At 31.0% G+C, this 21,554-nt stretch overlaps 1 protein-coding gene across 4 annotated transcripts in view; it reads left to right on the top strand.

Moving 5' to 3' along the window:
• The window catches only part of LOC107452833 (pyrroline-5-carboxylate reductase 2), a 41,356-nt gene that overhangs the window by 8,862 nt on the left and 10,940 nt on the right, over window positions 1-21,554 (top strand). For 2 of the 4 annotated variants that reach the window (XM_043047243.2, XM_043047244.2), the window contains exon 2: window positions 16,692-16,762. In XM_043047243.2, coding sequence (XP_042903177.1) covers window positions 16,692-16,762 — 71 coding nt within the window. Of the gene's footprint in view, window positions 1-5,513; window positions 5,702-8,677; window positions 8,896-16,691; window positions 16,763-21,554 lie in introns of those variants that run through there. The other 2 variants (XM_016069438.3, XM_016069437.3) reach the window with 2 other exon arrangements.

The following is a 21,554-nucleotide window of genomic DNA, read 5'->3' as shown; positions in this document are numbered from 1 at the left end:
TATGACTGGGAAAAGGGCCGTAAGCAGCCTCAGGTGCCCAGATATTTTATACAGTTCAGTTCACTTAAATACTTTGCTGTTCATCTTAGTTTTGAGAAAAAGAAACAATAGTTTAAAAAAATTCTATCTAAAATGATGGGGGGAGAATGGTCACATGCTTAACCATTAATCTATCGTTAAAATATAATTGTTTTTTTTTTTTATCTTATTATTTTTGATAGCAAAAATATAACGCATTCCAATTTTTTCTACTAAACTTTGGATTACAATACATTGACATTCTAAATGCGTTTTAAAAATTATTTTTTACTCATTTAAAATCTATATTTATCAACTACTCATTTAAAATCTATATTTATCAACTTTTTATTATCAACTGTTTACAACGCGTGTTATTTTCAACAAATACTTAATCTTTGAATAAATTTAGATCAGAGATAATTATTTTTACCTTTGTTGTTTCACTTATTTTACTTTTACACATTTCTAGTGTTAAAAATATTATTAATAATATATTTTACAGGAAATATTATACAGGTATAATATATATAAATATAAATATGTATATAAATATTATACAGGAAGTTGTGTAGCATACTGTTATAAGCGAGCTGATATTAGGAATTTTGGGTAATAATTGATCATCCGAACAACTATCATACGTTGCATATATTTTAATCAATGAGAAACAGGTTTACTAAAAAAATAAAAAATTTCTTTATACTGATTTATACATTTAAGAAATGAAAAAGATGACCAGTTGGATCTCATGTTTGCGGAGTTCTTGTGTTTTATGTTTGACCAAAGATTTGGCGTTTCAATTTTTCTTTATACATCTTTATTTGCTTAAAAAGAGAAAAATGTAGTCATTTGCACCTCAAATTAGTGAGGTTTGTGATTTCGGTCCAATGTTTGATCAAAGATTTGGTGTTTCAATTTTTATTTATGCAATTTTATTTGCTTAGAAAAAGAAAAATGCAATCATTTGCACCTCAAATTAATGGGGTTTGTGATTTCGCTTCAATGTTTGACCAAAGATTTGGTGTTTCAATTTTTATTTATGCAACTTTAATTGTTTAAGAAAAGAAAAATTTAGTCATTTGGTTGATTGATTGATTGATTTGTTCATTTACGTCGCACTAGAGCTGCACAATGGGCTATTGGCGACGGTCTGGGAAACATCCCTGAGGATGATCCGAAGACATGCCATCACAATTTTGATCCTCCATAGAGGGGATGGCACCCCCGCTTCGGTAGCACGACGACTTGCACGCGAAGTCGAGCACTTTACGGTAGAACAGTTTAACGAGGACCAATACCGCACACCCTCGGTCCCTACGCAGACTGATCCAAGTGGTCACCCACCCGCACACTGACAACAGCCAGTGATGCTTGACCAAAGATTTGGCGTTTCAGTTTTCTTTATACATCTTTATCCGTTTAAAAAAAAAGAAAAATTTAGTCATTTGCACCTCGAAATAGTGGGGTTTGTGATTTTAGTCCAATGTTTGACCAAAGATTTGGTGAGTGTATGCCACATAATACTTGATCTATTTCCTTACTTATGATAAGGCCTTGTATATTATTAACATATAAAAAGTTCTTTAAGTTCTAAAAGCAAAGTTCACATAAAAAAGTTCTTAAATGGCTTCCTGGAGCGAACATGTAACTTCTTATCTTGCAGTTCGAGAATAATGGCGCAATTTTACATGGTAGGTAAGTAAATACTTTATTTACGTCACACTAGAGCTGCACAATGGGCTATTGGCGACGGTCTGGGAAACATCCCTGAGGATGATCCGAAGACATGCCATCACAATTTTGATTCTCTGCAGAGGGGATGACTCCCCTATTTTGGCAACCCGACTACCTGAACGCGAAGTCGAGCACTTAACGGTAGAGCAGTTTAACGTCGACCGATACCATGCACCCTCAGTCCCTACGCAGGCTGATCAAAGGGGTCACCAAACCAGCTTGCTGGCCGCAGCCAGTGATGCCGTGTTTCTGTGAACGATTCTGTGTACGACTAGTACACTGCGGTACAATTTTACATGGCGTTAGACTTTATTGTTACACTTACATGCAGGATTGTGTACTCAGTACATAAACAGCTAAGTGTTTGCTAAGTTTAAGAACGAATAGTAAAAATTAGAGAATGAGATCATTCAGGGTAACAGCGGGATTCGAATCATCTACCTTCACTAAACGAAGCGTTTGGTGGATCAGCGTGATCGTTCGGCCTTACACTACGCTATGGCTTCCACTTTAACGCCATAAAAAATTCACGGTGATAACGCGAATTATTTCCCTATAAATAGCTGAATCCATTAATAGTAGAAAATAAAGTTAATTCTACAGTTTGCATTTAGTTAACGTAAGACAAATGTTACGCAAAGTCTGTCTAATGTCTCTTGATAAACCAGATCCTAGTATTAATAGTGGAGTGTAATTTAAGCGGGATAATAATCAACTTTACGTCGACCGGTCTGTCTAGGGGTCAGGGAACTGGCCTTGCAACAGAGAGGTTCTGGGTTCGAATCCCGGGTAAGGCATGGATGTTCTTTCATTCTCTGTACTATCTGCATTTACTGTGGGAGCAACCTAATATGGCGCCTCTGAAAGAGTGGCCAACAAATCTGCACAGTAAATGCCTGAACTGACGAAATGTTAATACAGGTAGGCATTGGAAATAAAATAAAAAAAACAATCAGCTTACTGTGTCAAACGAGCTGTATCGCCTTCAAACGTTGTGCGAATCGTGGAGGCGCGTGTTCAAATCCCGCTGTTACCCTGGATGTATCTCCGTGCTGTCCTTCTCAGTATGGTACTATCTATCTTTTTCACAAAGGTTTATAAGCCTTAATTGGGAACAGAAGCCTGCAAATGTATGCTCTACCAATAAATTAATAAACGAGCTAATTGATTCGAAGGGGCCTCCCTGGCCGAGCGGCATAGCCGGCCAAACGCTGTGCAAAGCGTGGAGGTAGCAGGTTTGAATCCCGCCGTAGCCCTGGACGTATTCTTCGTGATGTCCTTCTCTGAATTGTTCTATCTTTCTTTCTACTTGACAAAGGCTTATAGGCCTAAATTGAGCACACAAGCCAGAAAATGTATGTAATTTCAATAAAGCAATAAACAATTGATTCGAAGTAATCAACCAATTGAAACTAATATCTTTATTTTGAATTTTTGTGGGTAAACCGAGTTTTTGTTAATTTTAATGCCTTAATTTTAAATGAATGAAAAATTCGATTAATTTGGGCAAATAATTTTTCACTCGATCTTTTTATCAGCCGACGGATTTTTTTTAGTAGATAATAAATTGTGAACAGGTAATTTTATTTTAGTAACATATTGTGGTGAAGTAGAAATACATTCTTGGATAAAACTGTTGTTTTTAAATCCTAAAATAACAATGACATAAAATAATACTGTTCTTTTTTATTAATTTGTCATAACCTCTTAAGACCCAGCGTCCTATATTTTAGACAACATTTCGTACAATTTTATCACTTAAATAATAATTTTAGATTTGTTTTTCTATCTGTATGCATTTACAAAGTGATTGGCTATTTAAAAGTTAAATTTGTTTTCATCCTCCTTGGTCGGTAATTTTTAATTAAAATGCAAATTTATAGGAAAGGTAAATTTCGATTGTAAGTCAACCATTTGGATGCTTTCATAGCATATAAATATTTTATTGTTTGAGTCTTACTTATTTTTTATTTCTTCTTCGACAAAAATGTGAAAAAATGCGCAGTAAAAATATCCTGTAATATGCAAAGAATGTTAAAAATTATATTTTATCATTTTTATGTAATTATTTAACTAAAAAAAGTTCAGTTCAATTAATTGGATTTCTTTTTGAAAATATTTAATCGCACTTATGAGTTTGCGTTCATCTAAACTGCATACTTCTAAGTAAAAATAACATTTTCTGCCTTTATTTAAAGATTAGGTCTTTAGAGAATAATATCATAGAAGGTCGAAGAGATATTGAATTAGGAGTAACAAATATTGTTTTTAATACTTAACCATCCATTGAAAGATTGTATTGTGTTTCAGGTAGCAATAATATGAAATTTACGATACTTAAGGGTCGAAAAAAAAATACTGAATTAGTAAAAACAATTATTGTTTTTAACACTTTTAAATCCATTGAAATTTTTAGGTAACAGTAATATGAAATTTACTGTTTTATTTTTTTTTAATTTACTATTAAAAGACAATGAAGCATGTGTAGAATTATCTAAAACAAATGTTATTGCTGTACGCTTAATACCTTTACCTCTATTGGAAACTCGTATTTATTTTTACGTAACAGTTTTTGTTACTGTTCTCTCTTATAAATTAACAATAATGGAAAGGTTACAATAATAGAAACTATAAATTTACCATAATAGAAGATTGAATTATTATTCTGATTAATATATTTGCCTCCATTGAAAATTTGTCTCAATTTTCTTTTTTTAATCCTATACGCAGTGGATGGATTAATATGTAAAATATTAATCCATTCCGTATTTTATATTGAATATTTAATACCTTTACATCTATTAGAAACTTGCATTGATTTTTTTCGTAACAGTTTCTGTTCTTTTATAAATTTACTATAATAGAAGGTAGAAGAAATATTGAATTATTATTCTTATTAACATATTTGCCTCTATTGGAAATTTGTCTCAATTTTTTTTAAAAATTTTATACGCAGCGGATGGATAAAATATGTAAAATATTAATCCATTCCGTATTTTATATTGTATATTTAATACCTTTACATCTATTAGAAACTTGCATTGATTTTTTTCGTAACAGTTTCTGTTCTTTTATAAATTTACTATAATAGAAGGTAGAAGAAATATTGAATTATTATTCTTATTAATATATTTGCCTCTATTGGAAATTTGTCTCAATTTTTTTTTAAAATTTTATACGCAGTGGATGGATAAAATATGTAAAATATTAATCCATTCCGTATTTTATATTGTATTTTTAATACCTTTACATCTATTAGAAACTTGCATTGATTTTTTTCGTAACAGTTTCTGTTCTTTTATAAATTTACTATAATAAAAGATAGAGGAAATATTGAATTATTATTCTTATTAATATATTTGCCTCAATTGGAAATTTGTCTCAATTTTTTTTTTTTAAATTTTATACGCAGTGGATGGATAAAATATGTAAAATATTAATCAATTCCGTATTTTATATTGTATTTTTAATACCTTTACATCTATTAGAAACTTGCATTGATCTTTTTCGTAACAGTTTCTGTTAGTGTTCTTTTATAAATTTACTATAATAGAAGAAATATTGAATTATTATTTTTATTAATATCTTCGCCTCCATTGAAAATTCGTATCATTTTTTTTTAATTTTGTACACAATGGATAGATAAGTATATAAAATTTTAGAATCGCTTGACTGACCAATCGGAAACGAGAATTATCCTCATTCCTTATTTAATTCAATCGGTGAGTAAACCAATCGCGAAATGATATTGTTTATCTATTCTATTCCAGTGATGTTTGTTTCTGGTAGCTTCTTGCAATTCTAGTTTAGTTATAAAGCAGCTGCTGTACGTTACAAATTATCAATCGTAGAATTTTCATTGTGATACTAAAAAACAAAATGTCGTTTGGTTTTATTGGTGCCGGGAAAATGGCTCAAGCTTTAACCAGAGGAATTTTAAAAGCGGGTAACTATATGTTTTTCTTAATAAACTTTTATTATTTCATTCAAATTGATTAATTAGATAATTCAATGTTGGTTTTTTGATCTCTTCGAAATTATAAAATTGTGATCAATGATCTGATGCCGTGGGTTTATAAGCTAATTTTCGTAATTGTAAATGTAATTGATTATTATTGTAATTATATTCTATATATTGTAAGTAATTTGGATTAATAGATTATTATAAATTCTAATAAAAAATGAAATTATGAGCAATAAAATTATAGGAGTGGAATTATACTCGTTTTTTGTAATAATAAATGGTGAATGATATCATAGAATAAAATGATATTGTAGTTACAATGCATGCAATTGTAGGTATTGTAAACAAGAAAAAATATTTAAAGAAAGTATTTTTTGATATTAACTTACTGTTGAAGCTAAGAAGGTGAAATGGGACGAGTTTCAAGAGGGGGCTGTTGGAGCAGTAATCCCAAGCAACTAATTTTTTAGAGCCCCACACGGGACCGCTAAAGCTTATGATGTTAAAATCAATTTTTTGTAATTTTCTAACAATTTATTAAACATTTTCGGAAGTAATGTTATGTAGTCTTCCTTTAGAACCATTAAGAACGTATTATATATTTTAAGTTCAAAATTCGAAAAATAGAAAGAAAAAAATATATGGTCATGTTTCCTTTTGTCCCTCACCCAACTTTCCCCTTTTCCAACTCCCTAATTTCAGTTATTATCTTTTGTTTCTGATTTTTCAAACTAACTTACTACAATCACCTACCAAGCACTTTAAATTGTCTGGGGGCTTTGCGTTGGCAAAAATATAACAAATTTAGTAAAAATGGAGAATTCTAATTTTTTTTCTTTCGATTCTAATAGAATTTCATAAAAAGGTACAGTATTCTTGATTATAGATAAATTTTGGCTACTTAGATATAAATAGGGGTTAGGCCCCAAGTAACACATCAAACCCAGGCCCCCTCATTCCTCAATCCAACCCTGCTTAAAATTGAGGCAAGTGATGCTTAATTAATTATGGTATAAAGTGCAACAGAAAATATAGTAGTTAGGTAACTCAGATACTAATATAAGTTGTGTGGTAATAGGTTTTATCTGTCACACCCATACAAATAAATACAGAAATGGATCTTAATCAAATGTTTCACTGTATTTCTTTAACTTAATTTTAAAAAGAGTACAAATCTAGACAAAAATTCTTTAGTATCCGAAGAACGAACAAAGCAAGATCGGTTTGCGAAGCGATCCAAAAGGAACTTACTATCGGAGATGAGCGCAGCGAACTGGGGTTGGAGACCAGTAGTATGTTTATTATTTCTTGTATTTTGCTTGCTCTGCTTCCCTATGAATATTATTAATCATCCTTTTATGTATGGTATATTTTGGAGATAAATCAGTTTCAAAATTACAACTAACATTTCGATTGGATCCAAGTTGTTTAATCTCAAAGATGATCGATCTTGTTTTGGTTTCAATTTTAGCTTAGTCCATGTTGGTTTTTGTTTTTTTTTTAAAAAAAGGCTAATTTAACGTGACTTTGATTTTAAATATAGTCAGGATTTTGTTGCTTTTGCAATATGCCATGCTAGTTTATTTAAAAAAACGTTACGTTGCTTGGTTTCCAGAATGACTAAGTCCATTTAATGAGCTTCAAAAGTACCTAACACAAAATGTTTTTGCAACTCTTTTTTTACTCACAAATTTTGGAGCGTATTGAATATTTTAATTTGCTGCAGCCTCAATATGGTGCTAAGTTGAACAATGTTATCATATCTTACTATATATGGAAATCTAATGATGGTGTCGCAATTTTCCATTGTTGTCAATACATTTTTATTGGCTGGAAAATCACGTGGTAGGATCCAGTTTTCCCACCTTAATTTTCATATTGCTTTGGTTGTCATCAGCATAAAATTGATATAAGTCATAAAGTTATTGTTTCCCCATAAATATTTTTGTTTCTCTAATTTAAAGGTTAAATCCCTACTTTAAATGCTTCGAAATTATAACGTGTTCGAAAGATATGGCAAAATTGAGTTCTTTTTAATGATTTTTTCAGCTTTTTTGCTATAAATCTATTATAATCTATATAAATATATTTTTTAAATGAGAAAATCGTCCGTTTGTCTTATTATCTACTTTTTAACAATGTATATAAAGTTGCAATAATTGTATAATTTCAAAACTAAATTTTGTGAAAAATATCATCGCTTATGGTAAAAAAAAAAATTTTTTTTTAAAGTGTTGAATGTGAATTTGGTGAGTGGAGCAAGCAAGAGCGGGAGCATAATACTTTTTTTTCTCTTTAATTTTGCAGATCTCGTATATTTTATAGCCGTTGTGTGAAAATTATAACAGTTTTGTCTTTAATATGGCAGATCTCGTATATTTTATAGCCGTTGTGCGAAAATTATAACAGTTTTGTCTTTAATGTGGCAGATCTCGTATATTTTATAGCCGTTGTGTGAAAATTATAACAGTTTTGTCTTTAATATGGCAGATCTCGTATATTTTATTGCCGTAGTGTGAAAATTATAACAGTTTTGTCTTTGATATGGCAGATCTCGTATTTTTTATAGCCGTCGTGTGAAAATTATAATAGTTTTGTCTTTAATATGGCAGATCTCGTATTTTTTATAGCCGTCGTGTGAAAATTATAACAGTTTTGTCTTTAATATGGCAGATCTAGTATTTTTTATAGCCGTTGTGTGAAAATTATAACAGTTTTGTCTTTAATATGGCAGATCTCGTATATTTTATAGCCGAAGTGTGAAAATTATTACACTATTTCATAGGTTTTATGCTCAATTCACCTAGGCCATGTAAACAATGTTCTAAAATGAGATCGAGAAAAATCTGAATCCACAAAATTTAATGAGTGTGTAAACTCGTTTCGACATTTTAAAACTCTGACGCATAAGCAGAGTTCACGTGAAAAAGAACATTACAGAAAAATGTGATAAAATTAGAATGAGTATAGTATCAAAACATCTCTGAGCATAAAAATTTAAACGAGTATTTTAATCGCTTTTTCACTCTTTTAATCATCTTTTGTAAATGCTCCTTAACTGCTGCAAGTCTTTTAATAGTGTTTTAATAGTGCCGGGAAAAAAATGAGTTTGTCTTTTGGAATTGTCGGAGCTGGAAAATTTGCTCAAGCTATTGTGAAGGGACTTCAGTATATCAGTAGGTCTGCTTATAATTCTTGTTTGTAATTGCCGTAATAGATACCGCTGAAGTGTAAAAATCAGTTATTCTACAAACTATCTGCAATGTGCGTATTTATTAGGATGATTCATTAAAGTGCCAAAACGTTGTTTCATTTCGCTTTCTCATTGTTTCATTTAGGAAATCTGCCCATTACCTTCTAGGTCAGGGGTGGCGAACCTTTATGCACCAACGTGCCATTTTTTCTAAAAACAAATTTAATGAGGTCATAGACGTGCCGACAAATAGTTTTGACTTCGCGATTATTGGGTAAATAATAATACTAGATACTATCAACTCAAAACTCTTTCTTTATTACGAAAAAAAAAATACATTTTGTAATGTCTCAGTTATGCGCGTAATTCAACTTAAAGTAACATCAGTGGGACTCCTGTTGTTGCAGATTAGATGACAAATAACTTATATTAGGGTTCTAAGATGTTAGTTTAAGCAGAATTGTTAATTTTTTTGCTGGTTATTTATTGTTAGCTTGCTTTTTTATGGTTATTAATTGGGTATAATATAGCCTACGTCACAGGTTGTGTTGTTCCTACTAAATTTAACCCATGAACGGCATTTTCTGCGAGCCTANTTAGGGTTCTAAGATGTTAGTTTAAGCAGAATTGTTAAATTATTTGCTAGTTATTTATTGATAGCTTGCTTTTTTATGGTTATTAATTGCTTTTTGGCATTAATAGTTCATTTTTTTGTCAATTTTTTGTGAATTTTAATTTAATTGCTAATATGTTTCACAGTGAACTTTGTTATCGGTGGCGTGCCCAAAATATTGTGTCGCGTGCCATTGGTTCGTCATCCCTGTTCTAGGTTATCGTTAAAGTGAAAATAAGATCTTTGCTGAAACAACAGCAACGTTTCCGTGTGCTTAAATTAATATAATATTTATTTTTCGCGATCTAAAGAATCAAGTTACTACAATTAAGCAATCAACTCATTAGTTGCTGACATCAATCATCAATCTTTTTGAAAACTATAAAACGGTTAAACGGTTTAAAATATAATTTCAATTTAGAAAAATATATCATTTATTTATTGCTTCAATATCTAAATAATCCAGTCAATAAATATCTACTATCAACAAATGAGTTAAAAGATTGAAAAGAAGAAAAAAAACTTTTGAACACTAATATTGCGGGAACTGTTATTGCGCACATTACCTAGGTAAAGGAAGAAAATTCTTGATTCTGCACTTTAACTGATTACCCTTATTAATCTGCAGATTAGTTAGGTAATGTCTACATAACTACGTAATGTATACAGTACGTAGATAGGTAATGTGTACAGTACGTAGCTAAGTAATGTGTACATAGATTCGTTACATAATTACAGCATTAAAACTTTAGCTATCAAATATTTTTTCACAATTTATTTTTCACTACTTATTTCTCAACTTTTTTTTGGCAACTTATTTTTATTGGGGTTTATTTTGTGCTTAAATGAAGCAGATTTTTAAAAAAAATCCAAAATGTTAGGTCCTTGAGTGACTATTTTGTTTCCAATTGTTTTCGAAAAAATAGTAATATTCTATGTAAAGAGTTGGTGCCTATGTACTTAAAACAATCTTAAAATTAACTCTAACGTGTAAGGAATTAATTATGAACTTAGGAAGTATATACTTACTATAAGTAAGAATAAAGCAAAAAAAAATTATTAATACAAAATGAATAACAAAAAATACCTTAATTTTAGACAGCTTAATATTCTTAAACTATTCTGTAAATTGTAAACTAATATTACTACTTTATATACTACGTTTTTTCTTTCCTCTAATCTAATAATAACTCAATAATAAAATGAAGTGTGTGAGTGAGAATATTAGTTATGTTACAGAACTTTTTGCTCTATCATTCTACATTTTGTACAATTTTAGCCCTTGACTTTAAATTTTGTTCGAAAATTTCAAATAGATCGTCAAGGGGAGCAGTTTGAAAAAAAATGGAATGTTCTCGTTGGTTAAGCGTCAGCCACTGTTTTAAACTAAACTACGAACGATTATATTAAATCAAATATTTTAAAAATAACCTCAATGGTGTTTGCTAGCTTGTAGCTCTATTGTGCAACAACAAAAAAAGAGTTTATTGCACGTACTTTAATGCTTAATTATATTTACAAGCAATATCAGTTAATTTTAATGATCAACGCTAACATGGCAGTAAGTTACATCATCAAATTTGTATTTCTAAAGTTATCTGAAACGAAACCATGTAATTATTTTGTTTATAATAATTCTTTTAAAAAGTGTTTCTATAAAACTAAACAATATAACATGACAAAAAAAAATTAATTTTTTAAATATTAAACTAATGGAAAAGTGGCACTGATTCATACAGCAGAAGCATTAAAAATCGAGATACTATTGTTCACACAAATGATGCTTAGTTGCTGTTGGTAATAAATATTAATTGAAATAAAATAAAAAAAGCAATATACTGAAAATCAAAGTTAATGTAAAAATAGGTACCCATTCTTTAATGGAAGAATCCTGTAGAAAATCTTCATACTAAATTGACACAAATGACATTAGATTCATTTTGGTAATACGTACCACTGGTATTATTGTAATTGAAATGGTATTATTGTATTGTAAAGTAGTAGCAAAAATGGTGTATTTATATTTTCATGAATTAGAATTAAGATAGCTTTTTTTTCACCACTACTGATGAATATTTTAAACAGTATATTAAAGAACAGATAAAGAAATGTTTTTAAGTCCTTATCAAAATTCTATTTGTTTTGAAAATTTCGGCATTAGTTTCCTACTGCTGATAAATGCATTTCACAGAAAACTCGAAAGTTAGAGAGTACTGACCGAGCCCGATAGGTACCAAATATTATATTGATATATTTTTTTATTAAAACTCCATCAATACTGAACAGTTTTAACACAGAATCTGTGAAAATAGGTATCTTACGGCCCATCGAAATGAATAAGTACCGGAGAAAATTACTTGATAGCGGCAACTTTTGACTATTATGAGTTGGCCTCGAGCAAAAAATCATGCCAATTGATATTGAATGCAATTAATCCTTGTTTTGATAGGACGAACTACAAAAAAATATGACCAAGAGGTCGTGGGTTCGATCCCAGCCGAAGACTCCCCGCGTTGTAAATAGTGACTGGTGCACGTTAAGTATGTCGAGTCACAAAGTCCTCCATGTTCTCATTATAAATCATACCTCTGGAGGTACTGATCCAGGCGTTTCCATGTCTTCTAGATTGATTCAAAATTATAAGGCTACGGAGTTGAACGTTAGTAGTCATAAACCCAAAATTAGGTCGGCTGCTCAACGACGGTTATAAAATAAAATAAAGTCTAATAGCTTAAAACCGTGATGGCTCAGGGGATAGAGCGTTCGCTTTCCAATGAGGTGATCCGGGTTCGAATCCGAGCGAATACTGGTCAATACGATTTCCGCATTCCGTTTGCACCAACCGCAGTGCTGACGTAAAATATCCTCAGTGGTAGACGGATCATGGGTTAGAGTTCCCTTGTCGTCAGGCTAACTGTGGGAGGTCGTGAACTCATAAATTGGGTCGGCTAGTGACTGTTATGAAATAGAGTGTAATAGCGTAGAGCCACAGGAAGGACAACAAATAAAATAATTAGAATTATTTCAGCTTTATTAATTATGGCGGTATTATTCTTTTCATTTTTGTGCATGATTTTGTAGGGTTGTTCAGTGCTGATCTATTGATTACTTGCTTTTTTTATTTTATTCGGGGAACGGGTATTCAGCTAGTAATAAGAAAAAATTGCTCACTATATGTTTATGATATTTTATAATCTCATAAATCAAATTAAATTTTCATGCGAGATTCCATCTGTAAAAAGCGATAGATAAAAATATATCTTGCTTAATTTTTATCAAAAGGAATTTGATAAATTTTATCATCTGAAAGCAATTGTCATAAACGTGACTGTCCAAACACCTTTTTATCCTCTAAGCATGGCAATAAATTATATCAAAGAATAAAGATATTAGACCGTCTTTAAATTTATTAGAGCTCTTTTGCATTCGTCTCCATCCGATCCACAATTTTCTATTGCTAATTAGATCAACGTTGCGCAAATGTGATTTATAACAACTTGTGGGCCGAGCTTTTGTAGTATTTAATAAAAAAAGAACTTGGATATTATGAATCCAAAGACACCCTATAGGGAATCTGTAGTCTTTTTTTTTATTATTTACTTTAGCACCCGTTGCCGAGCAGAAGGGCTTATGTTACTGGGACCATAGGTAATTTAAAGTTTAAAGTACAGAAAAAAAGTGAATTCAAGTAAACCATGAAGTTACAAGTATTGAAAATTCCTTCAAAATTGAAAATTCAATATAATGCAAACTAATTATTGGCAGCATAATGCAGTAAAGATGGAATCCTGCCATACTTTGTTTGCAAATTATGAAGATAATACACTCTATAACAAAAAAATCGACGCTCCAAGAACGCACTAAGACGCGCAAAATCGACGCTCGATCAGGCTGGAATGATGCAGACTGGGGACGTATAGTCTTTAGAGACGAATCCCTCCTCCAACTGTGTCCTGACGATCATCGAAGACGTGTTTGGAGACGCACAGGGCAGAGGGGGGATCATGCCTTCACTATTGCACGCCACACCGGCCCTCAACAGGGCATTATGGTTTGGGGTGCCATTTCCTTTGACAGTTGGACCCCTTTGGTCGTCATTAGAGGTACACTTACTGCACAGATGTACGTCGACGACATCCTAAGACCTGTTTTGCTACCGTTCCTTTTGCAGCGCCCTTGGCTGGTTTTTCAGCAAGGCAATGCCAGACCACATACGGCACGTGTTGCTATGAACTGTCTGCAAGCTTGTCAAACTCTTCCTTGGCCTGCCAGATCACCAGATCTCTCTCCCATCGAGCATGTCTGGGATATGATGGGAAGGCGATTGCATCTGGCACGGAATGTTGATGACCTCGTTCGACAATTGGATCGAATTTGGCAGGAAATACCGCAAGAGACCATCCGGGAGCTTTATCGGTCTATGCCACGCCGTGTGGCAGCTTGTATCCAGGCTAGAGGTGGGTCAACACGTTATTGAGCTTGTTACTGCAACTCTGCAATAAATTATTCAATTGTTCTGAACTTTTAATCATTTGCTATTCTGTACATTGATTTCCTATCCACCAATTTTCGTTTCAATCGGACAACTCCTTCTTGGTGCGTCGATTTTTTTGTTATAGAGTGTATGTTTGTGCAGTGTTTAATATATTATATGTTTAATATGTTATAGTTAATATGTTACAGTTATAGTGTTTAATATGTAATAGTTAATGTTTACGCAGAAGATAATATTCTTCTCCTTTGTATAATTCTGCAATAATATGTTTGTGTTTTGATATTTTGAAAAGGAATTTTCAATGTTTGAACTTGGTTTACCTGAGTTCCCTTTTTTTTCTGTACCTAAAATTTTAAATGGACGATACAGGTAAAACAGAAAAGCTGTGGTAAAAAGATGCTGTGTTTTTTCCAAAGAGAGAAGAAGCAACAACCATTTAAAAAAAAAACATTTATTATTCAGAGTTTTTTCAAAAAGCAACTGGATATGATGAGCCTTAAATATCCCATAAACAAATCTTTTGTATTTTGCTTGTGAAGCTAAGTAGTGAGATACCTGTATATATTGTATCAGATAGCGGTTTGAATGAAGACTAAACTTATCAAAATTACGAACAATACTATTAATATTTGATGCAATTGCTACTTTCAAAAAATAATTCACTAGGCACTAACTTTTAAGAGCGAATCAGCTGAGTTACTTCAGAATGTTTTTTTAGTTGTGTTGAAAAATATTAACGATTTTTTATTTTTATTTTTCATACACTGTTTTGGATGTTTGTCGGTTATGCGTGATTTCAGCTGTTTTCACTGAGATTCAATTATTTTTAGAAGAGAAAACAGCTAAATAAACATAGTCTTGTAATTTAATTTGAAAGATCCTTGGATACAAACAAAGCTTTTTACTAAATTGAAGTTGTTGATACCAGCTAAGATCTAAAATTATCTACAGTGGTCATAAAATACGGTATTAACAGTTTTTTTAAAAATAGAAAACTATTAAATCAAATACAACTAGCATTAATTTCAGTACAAGATTTTAAAGTTTTAATGTCCTTTTAATGTGTATAACTTAGGGGTTGGGGAATGCATTACGAAACACATGCTCAGAGCTTTAAGGGGTCTCTAAACGGCATTTTTTTTTTCATTTTTTACTATTATTTTTCTGATCTGCAAGTCGATACTTGCAATAGCATATGATATATGAACCGTTATTTGTGAAAATAAAAGTCCATTTGGAGTTTAAAAAGTATCTTACTTACGATTTTCATAATCATTGTTGATTTTTGATGTTTCTTAAAATTATAGTGTTAAGAACTTCTCCCAAATTGATTAATCTTTGTCAATATATTTAAATTCATTCAAACAATAACCTTTAAAAGCCTCTGATTCATACCACTTTTCAAATGGACCTACTCAATTTTTAAAAATGTATTATTTCACTCCACTTTTTAAAAAGTGGACACGCGCTATAGCGTTAGAGAAGCCGTTTGTGCAATTTATGGTCATAAAAGAAGGTTGAAGGAAAGCAACACAACTGCATACAAGTGTTTAAGCAGCCCACTTGAGAGCATTTAAAAGTAATGTAAAGTTGTATTCAGGATGGATGCGCCCAGAACTGGACAAAGTGCAGTCTTACGATTTTTAATGCTAGTAATTGGATATTCTTTGGAAACGCACATTCATAGTGAAAATGGAGGCTGTTCATAGTTAGCTCTGGGGTTAGACACCTGTTCAGCACTCTGCCTGACTAAAAGAACTCATGCCACCAAAAGAAGTACCCTATGCCACTAAAAGAAGAAAAAATGGTCGTTCTTGCTATTAGCACTCCTTTGCATTAATTTCAATATAAAAAGAATAGTTAAACAGTTATACGGAATCTACGATGCACTCCTCCTACCTTCCTCATTAATTCACAATATGGTGACGCGGTAATCACAATATATTTCGGAAAAAGTGTCCAGTTTTTGTTTGGGCCATCCTTTAAAAATGCGTATCCTTTTAAAATTCGAAAAATTATTCACTTTTTTTTAAAACCAAAATGTTAACAGAATGACACTAGGAATAACAAACATTTAAAAAAAAATTGTGGGGGGNGGGGGGGGGGGGGGAGTTTCAGTAATTAGTCTTAAGTGGACGCTATATCGTGGAAGAAATTTTTCCTCGCAAATTCTGTTTCACCCCCATATAACTAATTTATAATTAAAAATATAAAAAAAATTGCGTTCTGGCAGACCTAGATTAAGTCATGAAGTTTCAATTTCTGAAAAAAAAGAAGAAATTTAAAATATCAAATGGCAAACAAATTAATAGAAGAGAAATTCCCCATTGCGTAATACTAAGTTATCCTGTTATAACTTGTTTTCATTTTGATATTTTGAAAATATCAGTATTTGAAGCTTCATGGTTTACTTTTTTCTTATTATTTTATTACTAGTTAATCCTTTTAATAACTGTAACTATTTAGCAGTCTGGGAGATTAGTTTGACTGGTGTAAGCAACAGGCACAGTAAATTTCATAAGAAACATGATGAATATTATATGAATATTATTAAACCACACGTTTTGCGGTTTCAAATTTTTTATTTCCATTAAAAAAAATCTTGCGTACTTTTAGTTGTAGTCAATATGCTTGCCTAATACTTTTTTCTTTTTTAAAAAAATCTATATAGAGCTTGCACAACCAGAGAAGATCCTTTGCAGTTGTCCTAGAGTTGATGTTCAATTACTGGAGCAGATGAGAGTAAGTTAAGTTCTTCACATATTTTCGATTAGACTTGGTAATTTAAATATTAACGCTTAATAACAGCAATCTAATTTTCCTTACTGTAGCAATAAGACGTTTTTCTTTTTCTTTAAAAAAAATTTTTTTTTCAGTCTTCAAAGGGATAACACGAAATCCCTTTTAAACATAAGTTTAATACAAGGATATTTTATTGACATAAAACTAAGTTTTTGTTTTAGGCATTTTTAAGTTAAACCATTAAATGTCCAAAACAAAATTTTCAAAAAATTTTGTCTTGGAACAAAAAAAAAATTTAACTTTTTCGGTGACTTTACGTTATTAGATTGAGCAAAACACGTTTTTTGTAGTTCATCCCATCGAGATAGAGATTATCTGTATTTAGCATCACTTGGCGGGATGATATGGCTCGCGGCCAACGAATAGTCAAAATTTACTAATATCAAGTAACTTTCTCCGGTAGATATCCCTTTCAAGGAACAGTAAGACTCGTATTTCCACAGTATCGGTATTAAAACTTAGTATTGATGCAGTTTTAATAATCGCCAAATATATCAATATAATATACCTATATAGGTATACTTGGTAATTACTGCATAACCCTTCAACATTTGAGTTTTGGGCGAAATACTTATATCAGTGGCAGCAAACTAAAGACAACATTTTGAAAACAAATAGAATTCTTATAAGATCTTGATAAGGACTTTTAAAGGAGCATAAACATTTCTCTATCTGACCTTTCATTTATTGTTTAAAATATTTGTAATTAGTAGTGGTAAAATGTTCTTTTAATTCTAATTCATTAAAATATTAATAAACTATCTTTGCTATCAGGAAAAATATTTTCTGAAACTACGGAAAACCAGTTAGATTTCTTTTTAAAACTGCAGAAACTACCGTAATACCACTAGTACATATTACTAAAATTTACGCAGATAAGCGTTATCTGAGAAATTTTACGATTCCCCTAAACGAATTTCCCATTAATCTTTTCTTCATTAACTTTGTTTTTCCTCACGTAGCGTATTTTTTTAAATTTTATTTTAATCGAAACATATTATCAATATTAATTAAACTTTTGTATCAATAATAATATGGCTAATAATATCCCCAAAATGAATAAGTATCTTTACACCATTAACTTGTAATGAATTTTTTAAAATTTTTAATTAATACATATTATCAACATTAATTAAGCATCATTGTCGTCAATAATAGTGTGGCAATTTTCCATTTCAATTGGGTACTTGCAACTTGAGATGACGATTGCTGATACTCAGAAACGTGATCTATGATCTCAGCACCGGCTGATCGTTTATAAACAAAAACGGTGTGTTAATGGCGGACTAAGTAGCTCCACATAAGTAGCTCCACATAAGTTAGGATGTCACTAAGTTAATTAAATACAACGCCGTACCGCAAATCGAATTTGTTAAAGTATAATTATTTCTCTTCTACGTCTTTTACATAATTTAGATTTATCATTTCTTTATGTATTTTATGGAAACCGCGATTTTTAGTTTTGAGTACCTGGCAGCTTTAATGCATAATTAGTTTTCTATGTTCTACACGGCTTCGTGCCAGTCTTTGTGATAAGTAAAAAATATATAGTAAAATAACTCGAATCTTAGTGAAAGAAAAAAGAATGTGTCACTTATGAGGATTGATACTTGATGAGCTGGGCTTACACGAAATAGAATGGAAAGAACAGTGAAAACGTAAACGAATGTCACGTTTCAACAACCAATCAGGATCGAGATACCCACACCACGTCACTTGCAGGTATCCCAACGTTGATTTTATATACACCCTTCTGTACAATGTACATATCTTTTTCCTACTCATCCAAAGTAAGTAAAAGATAAATACTACTTTAATCGGTACTCAAAGTAAACTTTTATAGAGAAAATAATTTATTTTCCCCACAAATATTGGTGAGAATTATCGTCTGCTTAGTTTTTAACTTTGATCTAGTTCATAAAATTAAGTTGCTATAGTAACGGTTTACTTTGCTTTTTTTCTTTTGAGCTTGTTCATTCTTTTTTGTGGAGAAGAAACAAAATGGCTTTGAGCTTATATAAATTTATTTATTTTTGAGCATTAATATGAGTAGGAAATATTTACGCCATTTTATATCTTTAATAAGATAATAATGTAATTGAAAGTAAGTAAATAAGATAATAATATAATTTAGGGGTGCTCAACCTGCGGCCCGCGGGCCAAATGCGGCCCTTCGATTACTGAAGTGCGGCCCGCGAGAGCTTCTAAACACAATAAAAATTTGTTAAAAAATGGCAATTTTTAATCGCACTTTTAAGTCATCATGTTTTGACACAATCAATTTTAACAGATTCTTTAGTAAATGTACGTTTAACGCGCTTTCTTTAACCCGATTTTATCGTAAATATAAATGATTTTTTTTAAAAAAGTTATTTCCGCTTTTCTACGTGATTTCGAAAATCCCGAATTTTTATTACGACGCGAGTTTCAGATCGCAAATTTAAATAATCACTTTTTGTGCACTTTATTTGTGACGATTTCATCTTAAATCTAAGTGATTTTTTATCTTTTTTTTGCAATTCTTTCTTTTTTTTCAAAAATTTTTTTCGGCAGTTATTGCTATGCGTTCCCACGTATTATAAAAAATTCCAATTATTCTATTACGACATGCAAATTTTAAATCATGCATTTGACACGCTTTATTCGTGCTGAGTTCAGCATAAATATATTTTTTCCCAATTATTTCTATACTTTTCCACATGATTTTGACGATCCCGTTATTTAACTATGATGTTATTACGACACGTGATTGTTAATCGCGCAATTAAATAATCACTTTTTGATACGGTATTTCGGTACAGTTTTATCGTAAATCCTAGTTATTTTTCCTTCGTTTTTATTTCCGCAACGAATATGATTTGGTCGAATGTGGTAATGAATTGTGATTTGATCAAAAACCAAATATTCGGCAAAAAAAAGAAGAAAAAATCTATTGAACGCCGTTCACTTGGGGCCAAATAGCAAAATCTTTTAGCAGTATAGCAACACTGAAACTAAAATTTCAATGCTCAGAATAATATTTCCTGGAAAAACGTTAATTAACTCTAAAAAATAAGGCCAATCAAGAACGTTTTTGAAAATGTCGAAAAGCGAAACAGAGAACATAAAAATCAATCTTAATTTTTGAAAGAAAATTTTAAAGCTGAACATCTCAGTTTTTCAATTACCAGAAAAAGCCAAGAAAAAAGAATTAAGTCAACAGAAATGCTATTAAAAATTACTGCGTTATAATAAAAATGTCTAAAAAAAAGTTTTTTTTATTTAAAGAAAATAAAGTTAGAAAAAACGTTCTTAATTTTTTAAATGGAAATCTTATGCTGAAAATCGTAATTTAAATTTTTCTTATTGCCATAATTTTAGAAGAAAAAAAATTGCTATAAAATTAATTTTGTTAGTAACTTTATTTTTAAAAAAAATGCTGAGTCATAATAAAAATGCCGAAAAAAAATAAAAACAGATTTTTCTTAGTTCCAGAAACAAAACTTTAATACTGAAAATCACACTTTTCTATGTTACTGGTTATTTATATTACAGTACAGGGAAAGAGTGATAATAAATTAATAGTATGAGACGTTCTGTTGGGTTATAATGAAAACAGCAAAAAATGGAAAAAAGTCCTTCTCAATTCTCAAAGTATCGAAAAAATGACAAAATTGACTTGTATGATTATAATTTTAAAAAAAAAGTATGTAAAAATTCAAAAATAAAAAAAAAACTTAGAAAAATACATTTCTAAAGAATATTCTGCCGAATATTTGACTGATCATTCAACCAACTGAATTTTTCACAGAAGGGCCAAATACTCGTTACATCTCTAATTTAAATGCAATGTTTTTGCAACTTGAGAAATTCATAAAATGGCGGAAAACGTGAATTTTTAAGCTGCTCACTGTTTGCAGTTTAGATTTCAATTTTTTGTTGCTTAAGTGATCTTTTTCGATAAAAAAAGAAAATTTTTTACGATATTAAAAAATCTAATAATTAATAAAATGAAATAATAAAGAACATTACAAAATAAGCATTGAATTTTATTTTCCTATACTATCACAGTTTTGCTTTTATTTTAGGCTTTTGTTCAAAACCTATAAATTTTCTACAATTAAAATATTTAATTTGAATTTATATGACTTAATTATGATAAATTTTTTCCTACTTTCATTCTGTGGGCATAGCAGTTTTTTTTATTTATTAGAATTTACGAGACGTATCCAGAAAGTAAGTTTCCCTATCTTTTTTAAAAAAGGAACTCATACTTTCAGGAACATATTTTTTGGCAACAAGTACAGCAATGTTTCAGCTATTTTTCAAAATAGCAACATAGAATTGAGTCACTTGTCGTATCATGGGTTCAACTTTTGTATACATCTGTCGTAAAACTCTGCCGCCTGTGAATGGAACCACGTTGAGAAACAGTAAACGCTGACCGTTACTGTGAAACACTGCGGAAATTGCAACGTGCCATTCAAAACAAGAGGCGTGGAATGCTTACTGCATGTGTTGTGCTCCTCCATGACAATGCTCTTTCACATACAGCTCGACGCACAGCAGCTGTTTTGACGAAATTTGGCTCGGAGTTGTTTGATCATCCACCGTACAGCCCTGATCTTGCTCCCAGCAATTTTCATGTTTTCTTGCACCTCAAGAAATTCCTGTCCTCCAGTGAGCTTTTTGGCAACGACGAAGATCTGAAGACGTCTGTGCTGGTTCCTTTACAGGCGGCAGAGTTCTACGA

This window comes from Parasteatoda tepidariorum, chromosome 9, assembly GCF_043381705.1.
Source record: "Parasteatoda tepidariorum isolate YZ-2023 chromosome 9, CAS_Ptep_4.0, whole genome shotgun sequence".
Lineage (NCBI taxonomy): Eukaryota > Metazoa > Arthropoda > Arachnida > Araneae > Theridiidae > Parasteatoda > Parasteatoda tepidariorum.
Note: the sequence above shows the minus strand (reverse complement) of the source record. Positions and strands in the feature narration are given on the sequence as shown.